The following is a 21,087-nucleotide window of genomic DNA, read 5'->3' as shown; positions in this document are numbered from 1 at the left end:
TTAAAAAATGAATGAAAATCTGGAAAAGCAGAGAGAAACGTAACACGAAGGACAGACCAGTATCATGATGACAAGATTGGGATGGGGCAATGGTTAAATAGATAAAAATTACATTTATAATTTATATATATATATATATAAATAAATAAATAAATATGGAAAACCAAAGAACCTAAAACTTCACATTAGATATCATATCATATTGATCCCATGTATAGAAATAAAAAAAATCAATCACACACACACACACACATATATATATAAATCTTAACATATATATATATATCTTATTATAATATAATATATATATTATATATGGCAATGATATTGCATATATGGATAAATAAAATACACGAATAGGTATCTATCATAAGCTTTAACATTAAAAAATTTCGTATAAAAATAACATCTGACAGATATATATACGTATATCACATACGCATGTTGTACATCATATAGATATCCATATTATATATATAGATATATATGTATCTTGATATATCTCTTTCTTCCTCATATATAGAACATATACGTTTTATAAAATTGTCGTTGATGTTAAAAATGTACAGTAATTTTAAGTCTTGTGAAACTTATAAAAAATTTAAAATTTTATAAAATTAATTTTCTCTCTCTAAATAAATGAATGAATGGAGAACCACTAAAACGTACTTCCATTTTTAAAAACGAAATCGAAAGTGAACTGTGGATGAGCGAGTCAAAAAACAAAAAAATAAAATAACCAAGGATAGGTAATAATAATTGAATAGAAAAAATGCCATCATCACACAAGATCCATTTTTTGAAAGTAAAAAAAAAGATCCAAGAAATAGATCATCGTGCTATCAACGAAAGATTCAAAATTCAAATCCTCTACATGATGAAAATGACGATTAAAACTCCGTCATAGTAAGTAATCTTATATAAGACAACTCTTACAAGAGATAATATACTGCCAATGAAAAGTCATCCAAACACACGCGCACACACACACACACACACACACACACAGAAGCATAATGAAATAAAATTTTCACATAAATTTAGATGAAAATGTTTTTGTTTGCAAACCATTTTTTTTACATAAATAGTAAAAACGAAACTAGTTTAAAAAGCTACAAACATGTAAAATGAGAAAGCATCACTGATTGATAAACGTTGTATGCACGCGTAAGTAAATTCAATTCAAATTCTGTACCCGAACTACTGACTAATTTGTCGCGATTGAATGATTGATTGGTTGATCTAATGATCGATTAAATGAATGAATGAATGAATGAATAAACGAATGAATAAATGAATGAATGTATCAACAGAGTTCATCCATTCGGTCGTTTATTCATTCACTTGCTCATTCATTCATTCATTCAATTGGTCAGTTCAACTTTGATCTCATCCAATGACCCTTGGGCGACCTTGAACTCCAGGGTCATGCGTTCATCATCTTGAGCTGTCTCTTGCAAAAAGCGGGTCAATATTTTTTCCACGTCCGTCGCCAGACGGTTGCTCGATATGTCTTGGTCTATAGACGTGACCTGGTAACAATTACATCATCATAATTATTATTATCATAATTATTATTATCATAATTATTATTATCATAATTATTATTATCATAATTATTATCATCATCGTCGTCGTCATAATCATCGTCATGAGGACCTGATCGAGTTTAGTACATATGCACTTGATGAGGAGTTTGTTGTTGCATGTGCTGGTCTCCAGCATCAACACGCCCCTGTCCTGCTCGAAGTACCTGCAACACGATGACGTCATGATGATGTCACATACTCGCATGCATACTCACATAATCGCATGCATACAAACAAACAAACACTGACTCAAAAGAGCGAGACAAAATTCTACGTAACTGAGATCTTTTAAACAAAAAATAAATACTAAACACCATAGAGCTGATCAAAGTAAAATTTAAAAAAATTTATCTAGTCAGATAACACACACGTACAAACACATAGACACACACACACACACACACATGCACACCTAACGAGCATAGCGTTGAGAGGTGAATGATTATCAGCAAACTGATCGTAAACACTCTGACAAATCCTCTGTATACTGTCTGAAACTTTTTTCAAATCTTCAACACTACCGCCATCTATATGGTCAAAACTGTCCTCACGGAGCCCAACTGCTTCCTGCCCATGGCTATTTTTATTTGTAGTAGCAGTTGTTGTGGGCTGCTGTACTATCACTATATCCTATTGTGGTATCATTAATATTGCGACGACAAACTTATTTTTAATGATGGATTTTAAAATATTTAAAAAATTTTTGCTGAAAATTCATTCTATCAAAAACAATAATGGTAATAATAATAATAATAATAAATAACGATAATAAATAATAATAATAATAATTACATTATCCCGAAATCACTAACGTCCAAGTTATTGAGTTTCATTTTTTCAAACATGACCGCATCATCTGCACCGTTCATTTTATTCCTCCCAAAGCAGCAACAAAAGCAACCCCCCTTATCATCATCATCATTTTTATTATTATTATTTCTCTTATTATTAAAAGATTTTTTATTATTCTTATTATTATTCTGCTGCTGTTGGTGGTCGATGATTTGGGCGTTTAAGAGAGCCGAATTCCGCTGCTGCTGCTGCCTCCTTAGCGATGAAAATTTCGATTGGATATCTTGCAGACTGATCCAATCCTTATGTAGCATCCTGGATACAAGCTTGAAGGTCTCATCGTCTATAGACTGCACTGATTTGACCCGCATATATAACTCGACCTGACCTAGTTACGCATGGTGAAGTTTTTTTTGGCTTTTTATTGTTTGATCGTGTGTGTGTGTGAGTGTGTGTGTGTGCGTTTGTTGATATTTGTGCGTGTGTCTATGCGTGCGTGCATGTGTGTGTGAATTTGGTTTTGAATTATAAAGTAAAGAGTAACTCTTGAAAATTTAAAAACCGGGCTATAAAAAATGAAAAGAAGTTTGTGACAAGGGGCACTAAACACCAAATAACCATAGAAAAAAAATTAACAAAGTTTAAACCACCTAAAAAAAAACAAAATTCAAAACAGAAAAAATAAACTTTAATACAAATTACACCCCCAAGGCAGCAACCTTTATGCCTGGACTTGCTGAGATACCCTGAGCCACTAAGGGCCCTGATCCGCACCCCATCGTCTGCCATGTTGGCCAGAAAATGTTGGCCAGTCAGTCGGAGCGCGTTAGTGAAGAGGTTTCTGCCGTGTAGACCTCGCGTCTCGATGATTTCGAGTAATTTTTTGTTCCTCTTCATTTGTTGTCTATGCTGCTCCAGTTGTTTCAACTGGAAGTCTGCCGTGTCTTTGTTGGGTTGTGCTTCTTTGTTATTTTCGTTGTTGTTGTTACAAATTGATTCCGGCTGCTTTTTCCTACTGCTGCTGCTGCTACACTTATCTGAAATGATTGTTTTGCAAATTGAATGTGTATGATGAGAGGCCAAACAGACCTATTTAAAGAAGAAGAATTTAGAAAAGCATAGTCATTATTTATAATCATTCATTATAATTGTTGGCAGATCAAATAATAAGTTTAACAAGCCTAAAGCAAATATATAAATAAATTGTTTTAAACTTAATACTCTCTCCTCTGTCTCTCTCTCTCTCCTCTCCCCCCCCCTCTCTCTCTCTCTCTCTCTCTCTCTCTCTCTTTGTACATGTGTCTGTGTGTATGTGCGAATAATGAACATGTACATTTGCATGTGGGTGTGGTTATTGTTAATCAACACAACTAAGAACATTACCTTTAATTCCTTTCTTCTTCTTCTTCTTCCCATCATCTTTCCTATCACCATCACCATCATCATCATCACCATTCTTCTTCGTTTCTCCACCTTCATCAACGGCAAGAACATCAGCATCAGTATCACCACCACCACCAACACGACGATGATGATGATGATCGCGATCGCCATCTTGATCCTGGTAATGGTAGTTGTAGAATGGCGCGGATCCTTCGTCTTCCCGAAGTTGATTGAATTCCTCGATGTTGATGGCTCCATTCCTCAGTAGGTAGTCCAGAGTTATTTCGCAGTCCAGCATCTCAATCATCTCCTTCCTGCTACTTAGATCATGATGTGGCGAATTCTGCTGCTCTTCGAGCTGCTGTTGCTGCTGCTGCTGAAGTTGACTTTCTTGCTGAAACTGTTGCTGAAACTGTTGCTGCTGGTTGGACGTTGCTAACTGCTGTTGTTGATGATTTTGTTGTTGCAGTTGCTGATGATTTTGTTGTTGCGAGACCGTCTCCACGTGCAACTTGGCAACAGGAGAGAGCTTAGAGCAGTCAGGAAAGTCTGCCACGAGTAGTGATGGGCTATCGACGTTACTGCGGTCATTAGACAATCCCTTCTTCTTGGAAGACTCCGTTATTATGGTGATAGTCGTCTGATCGTCTACAATTATCTTCTGCTTCTTCTTGCTCCGCCATTTGGATTTTGGCGCCGATTTCTTGAGTGGAGTGGATGTAGAGAATGTAGAAGATGATGACGTAGTCGTTTCACTGCAATTTAAGTACGGCCCAGCTGTTTGCAGATGAAAATGTCAATGGTACATTGTTGATTGCTAATATTATAGTTGTAGATGATACGTAGCCAACAGCAGCAAATGTATATGTATTGCATATACAGACAAATGAATAGATGCAATGTATAAAAATGAATGGATATTCGTATATACATACAAAAGTTTACGTATGTATGTATGTATGTATGTGTGTGTGTATGTATGTATGTATGTATGTGTGATGAATGAGGCTTTCAACTTATTATTCAAAAGGAAGTTCTCCTTCTACAGAGACTGGCAGTGACAAGCCTGATGGGATGGATGTAAATGAAAATATCTTTTTTTATGGAGCCTCTGCTTCCATGGCCAACTAAAAGATGAATGTAAGAAGGATTTAATAAAGGAAAGAAAGAAAAAAAACAGGAGAAAGTGAGAGAAAGAGAGAGAGAGAGAGAGAAAGGGGGGGATAAAATTGTAAAGAAAAATTGAAGGAAGTTAGCAAAGTTTTAAAAAAAGAGCAAAAAGAAAATGATAAAGAGAAATAGATAGATAGATAGATAGATAGATAGATAGATAGATAGATAGATAGATAGATAGATAGATAGATAGATAGATAGATAGATAGATAGATAGAAAGAGTGAAAGTATGAAAGAGACCCTTAAGTTGAATAAAGGAAGAAGTTTACTATTCCACCTATAATTCACATCAAATTTTTGAAAACAAAAACAACTGCCAAACTAATGAGTGTCAGTAATGATGATGATGATGATGATGATGATGAATCTAGTCTAGTTGATGATTGCTTCATACTGAAAATAAATTCTTGAAATAGTTTGAACATCATTGTTCATTCTAAAAGTCCTATTAATATTTATATGTGGTTGATTATGGTGGTGAGATTAGAATACAAACAACAAACACACACATACACACACACATACACACACACATACACACGCACACACATACAAACATAAATGAAAACATAAAAAAACAATACAAAACTAAATAAAGAGGTAACTCCTTTGTTTGATTTACTAACATGAAAAGATATTTTTCTGTTATATTTCAACAGAAAACAAATGTTTGTTTTTAATGCAAACATGATTATGTATGTATGTATGTATGAATGAACGTATGTATGTATGTATATATGAATGTATGTATCTATGTCGTATGTATGTAAGTGTGTATGTATTTCTGTATACATATATGTATGTATGTGTGTGTGTATGTCTTTATGTAGACAACAGTAATCACATAATCACATCCTCTAACTATGTATAAATGATTTTAATTAAAATATTTACTTTGAAACTTTAAAAATTTCTTTGGCCACCATGCTAATTAAATCATTTTCTCATTATTTCCATTATTATTATTATTATTGTTATTATTATTATTGCTGTTGTTATTATTATTATTATTATCATCTTGAGGTCGTCATCCTCACTACCGCTACTACCACCACCACCATCATAGTGCACCTGATATTAATAAAATAACCTCCCAATGGAGTTGAAAAATCTTAGAAAAAGAAACATAACTAACTGCCTATGTATACATACATACACAGGTACATACAAGCATTCGTACACACACACACACGCACGCACGCACACACACAAACACACACACACACACACACACATATATATATATATATATATATCAATTACTCAAGTGTATTATTTTCATTTCATAAGATTATATTTATATTATCATTTCATAAACAATGACTAAATGTTGTTTTTTTCCATTAGAAACAGGCCAATCATCACCATCACCATCATCATCATAAGTAACAAACTATTATCATCATCACAATTATCATCGTCATCGTTATCATCATTAACATGACCAACAACAACATTTTCAACATCAGACAATCCATCACATAATCATCATCATCATCAGCATCACAATTATCATCATCATCTTCATCATCATCATCATCATCATCATTGTCTTTACAAATTCCATTTTCAATGCTTCATTAGTTTTACCAACAACTCAAATTTTAACTGAAACACTGATGAACACAAACATATAATAACTATGCAAATGTATGTATGTATGTATTTATGTATGTCAGGTATGTATGCATGTTTGTATGTGTGTTTGTATGTATTTTAATTTTAACTTTTAATTTTCAATTTTGAGAAGCAAATAAAATTTTGTTTCATATGTATGTGTGTACGTATGTATGTATGTATGTATGTGTGTTTGTGTATGTATGTGTGTATGAATGTATGTATGTATGTAAGAACGCTTGTTTGTATGTTTTTCGGTATGTATGTGTGTACTTTTAGACAGATTTTATCTAATGTTAATTAAATTAAGCCTAAACATAAACAGCAGCAAAGTCCAACCTCTAAACTTCAAATCTTATTTGCAATTTAATAGCAATACATACAAGCCTGATTTGATTAAATTAAATTATTTGAATTGAAAGAACATTCCACTCTGCACAACCATTATATGTCCTTATGGTGTTACTGAAAATCAAATTATTTTTTAAACTCAATCTAATTATATACAATATATAAGTGACACAAATTTTAAAACTGCACATTATATAAATAAATAAGTAAATGTATATATATATTATATATATATATTACACCAGACACACACGCGCACACACACATTAATAAAGATAATAAGCCAATTTTTCAATTTACTAAACTAAAACTAACTCAAAGTATGCTCAATGTTTTTCCACAATGTTCTTTCTCAAGGTTTTTACACAATAATTTTCTTCCACAATGTTCTTACATCAATACTCTTTTAACAATGTTTTCTCCTCATTGTTCAAAATAAATGTTAAGAAAGGAGAAATATATGGCCAGTAATTCACTATTAATTAGTAGTGGGATGTATTACATTTCTGTGATGGGGAATTACATATCTCAATAGTAGTATATTTGAGTGGTAGAAAAAGTAGATTGGTACTTTTTACATTATATTTTTGTTGTTGTTATTTAATTTTTTAAAATTTGAAACTACTCTAACTGGTAACTAAACTAGTAGAGTAAAATAAGTAAACAAAGTAGACCAATTTTTATATTATCAAATTTTAAAGTTAATGAAAATATCTTTGAGAAGAGATTAGCAAAGCATAACATTATATACTAAACTGAATAAAATAAAATAATTTAATTAAAAAAACAGATTATGATCATGATCAGCATCAAGTACTAACAATCTCCTCCAACATGCCCCATTGTCTTCAAATGCACTTTTTACCAGTGACTGATGTCTAGATGTGACGTAGTCTGACCTAATTCTCAATCAGTTTTGCTATTTTCATTAAAATTAATTCAATTAAATTTAAATCTCAAAAAATTGACATCCAAGAAGAAATAATTTAAAATTGCAAAAACAATCACTAGTTAGAATAAAAAGTACGCCGGAATAAAATTAATCACTCATCTATTTATTAATATTTTAGTTTTTTAATAATCAATATTTAAAAATATTAATATTTATTTACTAAATTAAATATTTAATAGTTTTTCATTTCGCAAATATAAAGAAGAAAACGTTGGTGAAGCTAACGTGAATGTAAAACATTTTCAGTATCACTAATAACCCCAAATTTGTGTACTATTCTGTTTTATATTAGTTTACTTTTAACCTTTATACTTGAGCTATTTAAACGAGACTATATTATATATCAGGAGTAGGCAAACTTTTTGCTGTGAGGGCCGCATTGAGAACAATTTATTTTTGAAGGGCCGCATATGTACTTAAATAGCAAATTTTTTCGACCCGGGGAGAATTTTTTAAGATTTGTGGCTCCTTTTTTTGGTCATAATGTCTGGTTGACGACCTTTTATTAAGCGAGCAAGGTCACGCGGGCGGGCCACATAAAATAGCTTTGCGGGCCGCATGTGGCCCGCGGGCCGTAGTTTGCCCACCCCTGTTATATATAGTTATCCAAATTATTATATATATGTATAGAATATGAGCACTATATCAAAATGAGTCATCATTTTATTATAAATCAATCAATCAGTCAGTCGGTCGGTCGGTCGGTCGGTCGGTCGATCGGTCGATCGGTCGGTCAGTCAGTCAGTCAGTCAGTCAGTCAGTCGGTCGGTCAGTCAGCCAACCAACCAACCAATCAATCAACCAATATAGGTCATGCTTGTGCTGACGAAAAAAAATATTGGTCTCGTACAGCCCATATATATATTTTTCGTGGCCTCTTTAGTTTTAAAGGACTGCTCCTACAAAATGTAGTTGAAGTGTTCGAAAAAATGGTAATTCGTTATTGAGAGGTCTGGTAAATATGGTAAATGAAGCAGAACATAGCAACCCAGTGCGTTCAGGTTGTTTAACGTCCGTTGTAGGACTTGATGTTTGGTATTAGGTCCCTTCTGTTTGATCGATGCCAAGGAACAGTTGACTCAATTTTTCAGGCATCTCATCAATTTGTTGGCAGTTCATCTTTGAATTAATTGTTTGTCCAGGTTTAAAAAAAACTATGATGTCATCATCAATCAAAGACATCAGACTATGATGTCATCAACGTCATCATCAGACCACCAAACAGTCGCCAGTTGCATCATCTTGCACAAATTTTGCACGAAAACAAACACAATAGAATTTTCAATCAAATTTTTAATATACTTAAACAAGATGTAAAATTAATTTCAAAATTTACGTAGGTAAGGCGAAACCGACATTAGTTAGGTTTGCACCAACCCAATGTTTAACGGCTTAAATTAAAATTGAATTAAATAATGCGTGTAGTATTTTGCTATTGTCAATATATATAATTAATTTATTGTATTATTAAGTAATCAAATTTATAATATTCCTAATTAGCAATCATAATTTGAATGATTGCAGTGATTGCTCTCTGCGTAGCAAATTTAGGTGAGTGTGTTGATGTCTTTGTTGTTGGGGTTGTTGATGACACTGATGTTTGGAATAGTTTACATGTTGATTTTGTTGTTGATTTGGTTGTTGTCGTTGTTGTTGTTTGTAAAGACGATGATGATGGTGATGAATATTATTGTGGTCGTAATGATGATGATTGTTAAGTTTGTCGGGGCGATGATGATGATGATAATTGTTGTTATAATGGTTGTTATGTTGATGATCGTCGTAATTGCGGAAGTCGTGATCCTCAACGGAAGAACATCTCAGGTAGTAATCATCGATGACGTCATTCTGAAATAGGGATGTGATTTTTATCATCAAATAAATACCATAGTAAATAAACTCATTGCATTTGAAATTATAGCGATCAGGCAAATTTAAAAATTAAAAAATAATAATAAAATTATAAAAATAATTGAAAGCAGAAACGAAATTTACACGAAAATAATTTCAAAAACAAAACAGAGGAACGAAAACTAAGTCAGGAAAACTAAAATTTAACAAACTGAAGGATGAATTTCACTGAAACTAGGGAAAGAAATAAGATTATCCCTAGCAAAGTCACCATCTTCACTCTCTTCACCATCGTACTTTCTAGACATGTAATTATTTTTTATCTCGTTTCTGTATATGTTATTACCGTAAAGTGAATGTTCAGCATTCCTTAGCTTGGCCACTAAATCCGTTTTTTCATTGGACCACATTTTTGTTGCTTCTGATAGCTAAATTGGTTATTATTGTTTATTATTATTATTCATTATTTATTATTATTATTTTACCTGTTTTTCGAGTTCCTTTATTCTCGTTTCGGCTTCTTCATATTTATTTTTTAAACTAAAATCAGCATCATCGTCGTCTTGAACGTTTGTCTGTTTTTGGAACTTGCGCGAGTTATCTAAATTGCCATTCATCTTGAGACCGTTAACGCGTTTCGTATCGTTTCGATTTCTATCGTTCGTGACGTCACCTCGGACGCCATCGTCGTCGTTTTTATCTGCGTCCGAACTATTTTTTCTGTCCTTTTCATGTTGGTGCTGTTGCTTCTGATCGAACTGATTCTTATTTTTTGACTTTTTCAAGTCGCTCACCTCTTTCTTCAAATCTCTGTTCTCGCTCTCCAGTGCAGATATCTTGCTCTCCAATTTCTTAACTGTAATTTTAAATTTTGAAATATTATTTTTTTTTAATTATTTTGAAACTCTAAATAATGTTTAGTAACAGCAATGTGATTCAACGGTGTTTGGTGATTCCAAATTTTAAAATCTCACTTATATATTTAACAAAATTTCTATTTAGTCATAAACCACACCAAAAACTGCAAATAAACAGTTTAATAAAAATGTCCTAACAAAAAAAAAATCCCATAATGATATATGAAAAAAATTGAATCCAACTTTCCCTTAACTAGTAGAAAGTACAGAAGGAAAAAAGAGAGGCCTTGCCATTTTATAAAGATACAAAATGAGATTAGAAAATTAGATAAGGTTGAAGATCGCCAAGGCATGCCTTGGCGAAACTAGCCACCAGTCACTACAAAACAACCTCTGCTGAGGTTCTGTTGCCTTATTAGCAGCTCCATCTTCTCTATAACTTTTTCCTGCTTCCGGTATGCCTCTTCCAGGCTCCTGACTTTTGTGATACGATCTTCCAGCTGTTTCTCGAGGTCGTCGTTGTTGTAGTTGCCGCTGCCGCTGCTGCTCTGCTTCATCGACGATTTGACGCCTGCTGATGATTTTTTTAGAAATCTTTTTTCGTTGTCATTTTTCTGGAATAAAAAGAAGTTGATGATTGAAAGGTTTACTGCAAAGAAATTGCGTCTACAATGGATTTACGTTTAAGATTTAACAATAAATATAGTTGAAATATGTCAATGATAGTAGTAATAGTAGTAATCTTAGTAGTAGTAATAGAAGAAGAAGCATTATTATTATTATTAGTAGTAGTAGTAGTAGTAGTAATAGTAGTAGTAGTAGCAGCAGCAGCAACAGCAGCAGCAGCAGTAGTAGTAGTAGTAGTAGTGGCAGTAGTAGTAGTAGTAGTAGCAGTATTAGTAGTAGTAGTAGCAGGAGTAGTAGTAGTGGTAGTAGTAGTAGTAGTAATGGAAGTAGTAGTAGTAGTAGTAGTAGTAGTAGTAGTAGTAGTAGTAGTGGTAGTAGAAGAAAGTGTGTCTGTGAATCCTACCTGTATTAATTGATCTTGAAGCCGCAGAACTCGATCTCTGTAAATTTTTATCTCGTCAGCCTGCAACGACATCCGCTCTTTCATGGTTTCTGTTCCGGTAGAAAAATGACGTCATTGATTTATATTGCGTCACGTGACTGATGTCGTGTGGTTTTCGTAATTTGGTGTGATGATGTAATGATAGGTTCAGTATAAAATGAATCTTTTCAATAAGTTATGATGAATAGCACTTTTATTTGTACAACGCTGGTACTTTTATAAATGTTCAGCATTTATTTAGTTTTGTTGAATTTAAGTATGTAAAAATGTTTTTTTTTCCAGAAATGAGGAAAAAGTATCATCATACCACCTACTAACTCGTTAATAATGTTTACTCGTAATGTTAATTTCTCAAGATTTTGATTTTAGAATTTCATTTTATTAAATTTATTTTCAAATTTTTGGGTGTTAAAATCTTGTAGAAATACTTGCCATATTGTTCTTGCAGGTGATTGTAGGGTTTGGTAAGGTCAATTCTCTCGTTATCTTGGTCATCATTGGTCAGTAGATCTTCGAGTAGACCAAGACCATCGAGGTGGTTTTGCTTTTTGGTCGTTGAAAGCCTTTCACTTTCAAACTCTCTTTGCCTTTTGTTTGATTTTACGATGTCAGATTCGTAATTATGAATGATTTCCTTCAATGCTAGGACATCTTTCTCGAGTTGGCGCAGTTTCTGTTTGCTGCGTGCAAGTTCTAGTTCTCTTTCGTTCATTGGTTTTATTAGGTTTTTTTAAGTTTTAAAACAATAAAATGTTTTATTTTAATTATTAATTAAATAAGATTAAGATTTGTAATTAAGTTATTCAGTTTCACATTTTCCCATAAATAAAAATGCCCAATAAAGTCACTGTAACTACATCAAACAGAAATACAATGTGTTTATTTATATTTTTAGATAAACAGAAACAGAAAGACCAAAATTATTATTTCTATTATTTTTTTAAATATCCCCAACGTCAGATGCAAAATTTCAAGTGATTCACTCGTGGCATGAAGAATAAAAAATATATATACACAGTTTACATTTCATTACACTTAGTTCGACAAACACAAAAGAGCTAAAAAGTTATTCACTTTCTACTATACAAATAGCAAACATTATATACAATACCAACATACCAAATAACAAACATGTATATGTTTAATATTAATGCTAATAAACCAGATACTTTCAATTCGTTCTCAGTTTTAAAGGAAAGTGCTCTCAAATTTATACCAATTCATAACATGTAGGTATGTAGTTAGGAAGGAAGGGGAAGGTACGCAGAATATAAATTTGACGAACCAGGTTGCTACAAACAACAGTTGGTTGCTAACTCACAGTGCAAATAAAAATAATTTTGTGACAATTTTTAACAACGGATATTTCTAATGCACGCTCCATTTCGTTATTGACTTTACAATATCACCTGTACCCTCTTGACTCTGCTGCTTCTTCTGTGTTCATACTAGCTCTTGTGCCAAACACATTTGTGTGTGTGTGCGTGCGTGCCTGTGTGTGTGTGTATAGGTGTGTATAGGTGTTTGTGTATATGTGTATGCATGTGTTTATGGATATGTGTGTGCGTGTACGCACGTACAGTTGGAGCGACAAATGAAAGAGCTCGTTTGATGCAGGTCATGTAGATGTCTTCGTATGTTTATTCCAAGTATATGGTTTATATGTATATTATGTATGTGTATATTATTTGAATGAGATTGTTAACGGATGCACGGAACGAGAAATCAATGAGATGAGTGAAGATGAAGTGACAAGTGGCAGATAAAATTGATTTATGGCTTCCGATACATTTTATACACGTAGTAACTAAATGTAATTGCTATTTTACGTGTGTATTTTTGTACCATAAGCGTGCATTTAAGCATGAATAGTTGATTTTGTTGAAAGTCTATGGTTAGCCTATGGTTCGACTCTATGGTCAAATTTAAAAATCAGCTGTTAATATGCTGAAATGAAAAGTTAACTTAACCGTTAAAAGTAGTAAAATGGATATTTATGCGCAAATGAGTAAATTTAACTATTTTTGATTCAGTTTGATGAAATTTGAACGATAAATTAACAAAATGTTAACGATCGATTTGTTAAAAAGCTTGAAGTTGCCAAACGGCAGAACAGTTTTTTTGATGACGACCGCACTAATTTTAGTCACGATCGTCGTGAAGAGAATAAACAAAATTATTAAGTTAAAAAGTAGATTAAAATCGAAATCGAAAGAGTGCAGACGTGCTCTCAAGTTTCCACCATGTTTTCCCTCCATCCCAGTTGTCGGTTCCATGCCATTTTTGCCAAAATTCTCCAACTTGCATGAGTTTTTCACTGAGAATGCGGACAGATACGGACCCGTGGTTGCGATTCATTTTGCAAACGAGTAAATAAATAATTCAATTTTTGTTGATTTTTGCTATTTCTTAATAATACAAGTTTTTTTTATACCTTTTGTATGCAAGGTACGTTGTGATGTTGATTGGGAAGGAGGCAATTCAGGATGCTTTTGTGCAGAAAGGCTCTGATTTTGCTGGCAGGCCAAAGTTTAAGTTTGATGAATTTTTAAAGAAAACTAGAAAAGGTTTTGTTATCAACTTTATGAGATTATTTGTATATCAAAATAAGAATGTCATTATTTTAATTATCTAGGAATTATTGTACGTCAGTACGACGATGACTTCAGACTTTACCACAAACTGACAATCAACATTTTGAGAAAGTTTGGATTTGGAAGTAAAATAATGGAGAATCGAATTCACGATGAAATGAATTCTTTCATTAAAGAACTTCAGACACTGAGTGGGGAGCCATTATGTCCTAAACTTCTACTCTTCCAACACGTTCTCAATGTTATCACAGGTTTGCTACTTGGTAAGAAATTCGAGCCTGAAGATGTAGACAGAGATGCAGTTGTTGATCTTATTAGGAGGTCATTTGCTGAATTCAAAGAACTTGTAGTTGTCAACTTTTTTCCTTTCCTCAGATTTGTTCCAAAGTTCAAAAGAGCTTTGGAAAGAGGAAAGAAGGTAATGTGAATGAGAATGTTGTAGCTTGCTAATCTGAATTTTTAAAAAACAAAAGATTATTAAACTGAAACAAAACTTAATGAGCCCATAAATAATTTAAACACTCCATTTTATCTTTCAGTTAAAAAGAGATATCTACAACTTGATGGATGGTTTTATTGATAAGTGTCTGGAAAGTGATAATGAAGACAATTTCATCTGTGAATTCATCAAAGAGGATAGCAGAGAACGTAGAGAAACCAGTCAAAACTTTCTCAACAGAAATCTCCCCCAAGATTCATTCCCACCAAATTTAGTGCACAGAAAACACAACACAGCATTAGGTGGAAATATCTCTAACCCAACAACAACCGTCACCACCAACAAGAATGAGAATACAGAAACAAATGGTGAAAATAAAAATGGCGTTAGTGATGGTGAAGAAAAAATTGGAGACAGCAAAGTTAAAAAAGAAGAAGAAAATTACGACAGAGAACAGCTAATTCTAACTCTGAATGATTTATTCAAGGCAGGTACGGAGACAACAGTTTCAACTCTTGAATGGGCCTTCATTATGATGGCCAGTTACCAGCATGTACAAGATAGATGCTATCAGGTTAAAGTTTCTCTTTGACGTTACACGTTTGAGATAGGTTTTATCGTTATTTATATTGCTGTAAGCTCAAAACACAAATGAATAAATAAATTTGTTTTTAAAGATTCATATCAATAGATGAATGAACGAGTACATGTATGTATGAATGAAAAACAAAAACCACACCTACTACTACTACTACTCTACTTCTACTACTACTACTTCTACTGCTACTATTCCTACTAGTAGTAATAACAGAAATGATATTGCGTCATCATTTATTTAGCACTTAGTTCTTGAAATAATTACTATACATATCAACACTTGAGAAATACATTTTTTAATAGGATATTGAAAAAGTTACAGGTAGAAGAAGAATGCCTTCATTGTCTGACAAGAGTCACATGCCGTATGTCGAAGCGACAATATACGAAATCATGAGGTGCGACCCGACAATTATAGTTGAGAATTTTCATTCAAACGCCAAATTTGTGTGTCTTCTTTGACGGAATAAATGTACGATTATGTGGTAATAAGAAAATATACTACGCTAATGGTTATATTCACACAGGTATAAACCAGTAACCCCCTTAGCAATTCCTCATTGCACCACTAAAGATACGGAGGTACTGGGGTACTTTATACCAGCTGGTACAACGGTTAGTGATTATTTTACAGGAATTTCGTGTACTATATTTGCGATTTTTCTGGTTAATTTTTTATCATTTATAGGCGTTATACTCCAATAATTTAACTAAATATTTTATATTTCCTATTTAAATTTAGAATAATTCTAATTAATTAATTTATTAAATAGGTATTTGGAAATTTGTACAGCGCTCTGAAAGGAGCAAAGACATGGGGCGATCCTGACGTATTTAGGCCTGAAAGGTTTTTATCAGAAGATGGTAGTAGCGTCATTAATAAGGAGGCAGTCATTAACTTTTCAGTGGGTTGGTGAAAATTAAACATTCATTTTTGCAATACTAAAACGACTAATCAGAGGCATTTAACCACACAGGCGCGTGCACACACACACGCGCACACAAACGATTAATTGATTGAACTTTTTTTTGAACCAATAACAGGCAAGAGATCATGCACTGGTGAAATACTAGCCAGACACGAAGTCTTCCTATTTCTAACTTGCACACTCCAACGTTTTCAAATTGTCCCATCCAGCGTTGAAGAAAACTCAGATCAAATACCGACACTCCCAAAGCCATTCCAGAAATCGTCACAAGCTGAAAACAACCAAGTGCGCTACGAGCAAGTTATGGATGTGTCACTAAAGCCTGCCGATTATAAGATTCGTTTTATTGATAGAATCCAGTAAAAAAACCCATCTGAAATGCATGTACATTGTATTGTACGATGTACACACATTACGCGTACACGTGTGCCAGTGAATTTACATACATTAGTTGTACTTTTGTGTTCCAGACTGCTTAGTTTATTATTGTTGTCTTTATAAATACATACACACACACATACATACAAGCGTATAAGCACACATACACACACACACATATATATATATTCTTTATTAATGTTATTAGCCAGCTTGCTTTTGTTATTTGTGATACATATACATATATACATATCTACGTTTTAATAAGTCGTTCAATACATTTGATGTCCTTTAAACAAGAGTTTATGAATGATGAATGCTGCTCGCGTGTATAGCGAACATGCCAATATGTCGCTTTTCTTAATGAAGTCATCCACGGTTCTTCATTTCAAAAATCAAAAAAACGAGGGAAACAAAAAGGTAAATAAAACCTATTTCAACATATTTCAATATATATATATATATATACACACATATATAAATGTATATATATATATATATATATATATATATAGAGAGAGAGAGAGAGAGAGAGAGAGAGTGTACATTGAACATAATACAAAAATAAAACAAAATCCTGTTCTTTAAACGTGTACACATACACACACACACACATATATATATATATATATATATATATATATATCATTATACTTATATATATACATAGCAGTATCACGTTACCATCATACTAAACTTACAATCAAGCAAACAAACACACACTCATACAGCAGTACACGCATATATACACACACATATATACACACATATATACATATAACACACATACAAACGAGGAAGAAAACAAACGAGAACTAAATAAGAAACTCATAAAAATTAAACCAAGTTAAAATCCGTTCGAACAACTAATAAGCTAATTAATATTCATCTAGGTCGTTCTGAACTGGCCTAGGAGATGACGTCAACCAATCAAAAAGCTTTCCCAAAACAGTAAACAATTATACGTAAATACCTTTACTTCAGTGATTTAATATAATTTAGGCTCAGTTTATCAATAAGTTATTATTAAAATTATAGGTATATAATTCATTCAATTAATTTGAAAACTCCGAATACATAATAAACATCGTCATCATTCATCGCCATTGAGTGTTATCATCATCATCATCATCATTATCATTACCATCAATTATAGCATCATCATCATCTCTACCATCGCTAACATCATCATCATCATCATAGTTGCCAAATTTTTGTCAAAATAACGCATGACATGACATTACATATTACGAATGTATAGTATATACACTTATATATATATTTATTTTATATGTACAGTTTATTTATTTACACATCACAGTTTAACTTATAAATATACACACAATATATATATATATATACACATACACACATATATATATAAATATACAATATATATGATATACACACACATACAAACATTATTAATATTTTAAATTCATTATCTTCACCACACACACGTACACACACACACACACACACACATATATATATATATATATATATATATGTATATATATATATATATATATATATGTATATATATATATATATATATATATGATTACATTAGCAAGTGGTGATGATGATGAGAAGATAGCCACCGTCAGTTAAACTGTGGAGGGCCTCTGGAGACAGCTTGGATCTCAGACTCCCAAGTGAAAATTCGCATGGTGGAAATATGTGGACCACGTAGGCAGCCTGTAATGATGTTATTGATGCTATGAACTCATGCTACTGATGTTGTGTGACAAACAGACGAACGAACAATCGAACGAACGAACGAACAAACACACAACTCACAAACACCCAGCAAACCTGATTAGTATTAGGTTGGAATATGTTAACAATGCCGGCGGCCTGCTTCTGTTGGAGGTACTGAATGAAATACATCTGTAGGTTGTGGCTCTGCGTCATGAGGCCCACGTGATCATGGCCCGAGGGTACGGCTAACAACATGGTGTATTCCGATTCGGCCTAGTTTGGTGGGGTATCATTTTTTGTTTTTTTTTTTTATTAATAATTAATATTTAAAAAAAAAGCAAACAAAAATGTCACCAATAGTACGAACCATTCGTTTGGTAACTTGTTCCAGCTGGTTGGGCTCCAATCTCATCCTCTGGGCTATCCGTAGCGTGGTCATGTTGTCGGGGAGTGAGGCCTTGATGAGTGCATCACTGCCGGACACGTAGTGCATCTGCACCGTGGCACTGTCGTTCTTAAGTGCTAGCATACCCTGCCACACTATTGGCTTGTTCTGTTGTTGTTGGTGAGTTGGTGGTTGTTGCTAGTTTGAATCAATCATTCATTCAATCATTTAATCAATCATTAAATCAATCATTTATCATGTCAATCAATCAATCAATCAATCAATCAATTATTCAATCAATTATTCAATCAATTATTCAATCAATCAATCAACTAGTCTGGCCAGCAACTCCCGAAAACCAAACTAACCAGCATATTTCTCTGGAAGTTTTCCGGACTGCCCTGTTGCGCAATCGAACCCGGTTGTAGGTGGTTCACTACAGATCGTAAATTTTGTTGTTGTTGTTGCTGCTGCTGCTGCAATATTCGGTCCGTCTGCGCGGGGAGCGTTTGAATCAGAGGGGCGACTACGTGATTTCCGGCAACAAAAAATTCAATTTGACCGGGATTTGCTAGGTGGTGTAGGTTAACTGGCTGACCCTGATCATAATTATGAAATTATGATTATAATTATAATAATAAATATTATACGTAATATAAATATTATAAAAAATCAAAAGAATGACAAAGATTTGAGATGGCGTTTGTGATGAAAAAAAATCGAACCTGTGAAGAATATTGGAAAACAGTGGCTGGTTGTATAAAACGCTGTTGTTGTTGTTGCTGCTGCTGCTGTAGTTGTTGAAGTTGTTGCTGTTGAAGTTGCTGCTGTTGTGGCAATGGATTAATTAGGAATGATTTTTCCAACAAGTGCTGCTGCTGTTGTTGCTGTAACTGTTGTTGTTGCTGTAACTGTTGTTGATGTTGCTGTAATTGTTGTTGTTGCTGTAATTGTTGTTGTTGCTGTAATTGTTGTTGCTGTGGCAACATCATAGCTGATCCGATGATGTTGACGGCTGGAGTAGAAAGTCGAGTGAACAAATTCAACTGCTGCTGCTGTTGTTGATTGCTATTGGCTGACGGAGATGTTGAGCTGTTTTGTTGTTGCTGGTTGTTGTTGGAAGAGGTAATCATTACCATGGGCTGTTGTTGTTGTTGTTGTGGAGGATTATTTTGCATCTTTGGTTCCGCCCGAGGCTGATTATTCGATAATCTCGGTTCTTTGACAGCAAAGGGCATTCTGTGCTGACCAATGATGATGGGTGATGGAGTTGATGATGAGGACGATGATGCAGACGACGAGGTTGCTGAAGAGCTTTGGAACTCGGCAGCTAAATTTGTTGATAAGTGTAGTTGATTTGCAGTTGAAGTTGTTGATGGTAAATTTTGTTGTTGTGGTTGTCGTTGGACAGCTAAAATCGGCCGGACAAACAGTTGTTGTTGACGGTCATTTTTCATTTGTGATCTGCTACAGTTGTCAGATGTTGTTGTTGGCGTGTTGTGAGATGTTATTGATGTCGTTGATGCAATCGCTGTCAAAGAAGATGACGGGGATAATGATGACGATAACTGCTGCTGCACGTTCATCAGTCTTTGATTGGCAGCTAGAAAGACATAGGAAAGTATGAATGTATGATTAATTATCACAAACAACAACAATAATAATAATGACAACAAAAACTACAAAAATAATGAACAATGATAATAATAATAAAAACAATAATGACCTTGTAGTTGCAAGCCTTCGACATTTTTAGGTGAAAAATGTCTGGCAGAATTTTCGAGACCTCCAATGTTACCTAATGTTGGTCTATAAACCAAACTGCCTCTTAAAAATTCTTGTTGCATGAGATTTGTTAGTTGTTGTTGTTGCTGCAGTTGCTGATGTTGCAGCTGCTGTTGCTGCAGTTGTTGCTGCTGGTTGTGAGTGTTGACGTTGTTGGTAGGCAGTTGATTTTGCATAGGTGAGTTTGATGTTTTTTGTTGCTGCTGCTGCTGTTGTTGAAGCTGTTGCTGTTGTTGTTGCAGTAACATTTGCTGTTGTAATAGTTGTTGCTGGTGTTGTTGAGTAGACAGGTTGCTGCTGTTGTTATCCATTCGATGTTGTTGCTGCTGCTGTTGTGGCTGTAGAATAAAAGTAACCCAATTACGCACATTCTTATAGTGTGAATGATAAATAAATAAATACAAACAATAACAACAATAAGAAGGAGAAAAATAATGGCGACCATAGAAAAAAATTTCTACTCCAACCTTGGTTTGAGATGAGTTTATAGTGGGAGCATTAATAAACTTCTGTTCCTCATTGTTGTTGTTGTTGTTGCTTACACCACTTGATGACGTCACAGACGGCCATTTTTGTTGAGAAACATTTTCAACATTGTTGTTGTTGGTGGTGGTGGATGATGGTAGCGATGGGGACATTAG

At 33.6% G+C, this 21,087-nt stretch overlaps 5 protein-coding genes across 5 annotated transcripts; 1 reads left to right on the top strand and 4 right to left on the bottom strand.

Moving 5' to 3' along the window:
• Nucleotides 1-1,364: 1,364 nt before the first annotated feature.
• Nucleotides 1,365-6,104, bottom strand: HELRODRAFT_167210 (hypothetical protein; the record flags this gene model as incomplete). Its single annotated transcript, XM_009012737.1, has 7 exons — nucleotides 1,365-1,532; nucleotides 1,660-1,753; nucleotides 2,002-2,219; nucleotides 2,402-2,769; nucleotides 3,101-3,418; nucleotides 3,765-4,541; nucleotides 6,074-6,104. 7 exons carry the CDS (start codon nucleotides 6,102-6,104, stop codon nucleotides 1,365-1,367), a joined length of 1,974 nt encoding a protein of 657 aa, XP_009010985.1.
• Nucleotides 6,105-9,405: 3,301 nt separating this feature from the next.
• On the bottom strand, nucleotides 9,406-11,680 carry HELRODRAFT_167209 (hypothetical protein; the record flags this gene model as incomplete). Its single annotated transcript, XM_009012736.1, has 5 exons — nucleotides 9,406-9,451; nucleotides 10,007-10,137; nucleotides 10,195-10,565; nucleotides 10,958-11,180; nucleotides 11,597-11,680. 5 exons carry the CDS (start codon nucleotides 11,678-11,680, stop codon nucleotides 9,406-9,408), a joined length of 855 nt encoding a protein of 284 aa, XP_009010984.1.
• Nucleotides 11,681-12,008: 328 nt separating this feature from the next.
• On the bottom strand, nucleotides 12,009-13,257 carry HELRODRAFT_167208 (hypothetical protein; the record flags this gene model as incomplete). The annotated part of the gene is made up of 3 exons (XM_009012735.1): nucleotides 12,009-12,336; nucleotides 13,045-13,127; nucleotides 13,216-13,257. 3 exons carry the CDS (start codon nucleotides 13,255-13,257, stop codon nucleotides 12,009-12,011), a joined length of 453 nt encoding a protein of 150 aa, XP_009010983.1.
• Nucleotides 13,258-13,759: 502 nt separating this feature from the next.
• On the top strand, nucleotides 13,760-16,557 carry HELRODRAFT_72098 (hypothetical protein; the record flags this gene model as incomplete). The annotated part of the gene is made up of 8 exons (XM_009012734.1): nucleotides 13,760-14,004; nucleotides 14,084-14,202; nucleotides 14,271-14,616; nucleotides 14,951-15,242; nucleotides 15,569-15,663; nucleotides 15,793-15,880; nucleotides 16,039-16,174; nucleotides 16,310-16,557. 8 exons carry the CDS (start codon nucleotides 13,760-13,762, stop codon nucleotides 16,555-16,557), a joined length of 1,569 nt encoding a protein of 522 aa, XP_009010982.1.
• A 1,567-nt stretch (nucleotides 16,558-18,124) lies between these two features.
• On the bottom strand, nucleotides 18,125-19,818 carry HELRODRAFT_96972 (hypothetical protein). Its single transcript, XM_009012733.1, has 6 exons — nucleotides 19,803-19,818; nucleotides 19,387-19,428; nucleotides 19,030-19,260; nucleotides 18,644-18,829; nucleotides 18,391-18,549; nucleotides 18,125-18,273 (listed from the first exon to the last, which is right to left on the bottom strand). Exons 3-6 carry the CDS (start codon nucleotides 19,033-19,035, stop codon nucleotides 18,142-18,144), a joined length of 483 nt encoding a protein of 160 aa, XP_009010981.1. The 5' UTR covers nucleotides 19,036-19,260; nucleotides 19,387-19,428; nucleotides 19,803-19,818; the 3' UTR covers nucleotides 18,125-18,141.
• Nucleotides 19,819-21,087: the final 1,269 nt, after the last annotated feature.

This window comes from Helobdella robusta (genome assembly GCF_000326865.2).
Source record: "Helobdella robusta unplaced genomic scaffold HELROscaffold_11, whole genome shotgun sequence".
Classification (NCBI taxonomy): Eukaryota; Metazoa; Annelida; class Clitellata; order Rhynchobdellida; family Glossiphoniidae; genus Helobdella; species Helobdella robusta.
Note: the sequence above shows the minus strand (reverse complement) of the source record. Positions and strands in the feature narration are given on the sequence as shown.

Coding starts and splice junctions, on each gene's coding strand:
- HELRODRAFT_96972 (XM_009012733.1), bottom strand. Junction 18,550..18,643: donor AACAAGTTACCAAACGAATG/GTTCGTACTATT, acceptor CCACCAAACTAG/GCCGAATCGGAATACACCAT. Junction 18,274..18,390: donor TCCAACCTAATACTAATCAG/GTTTGCTGGGTG, acceptor ACATCATTACAG/GCTGCCTACGTGGTCCACAT.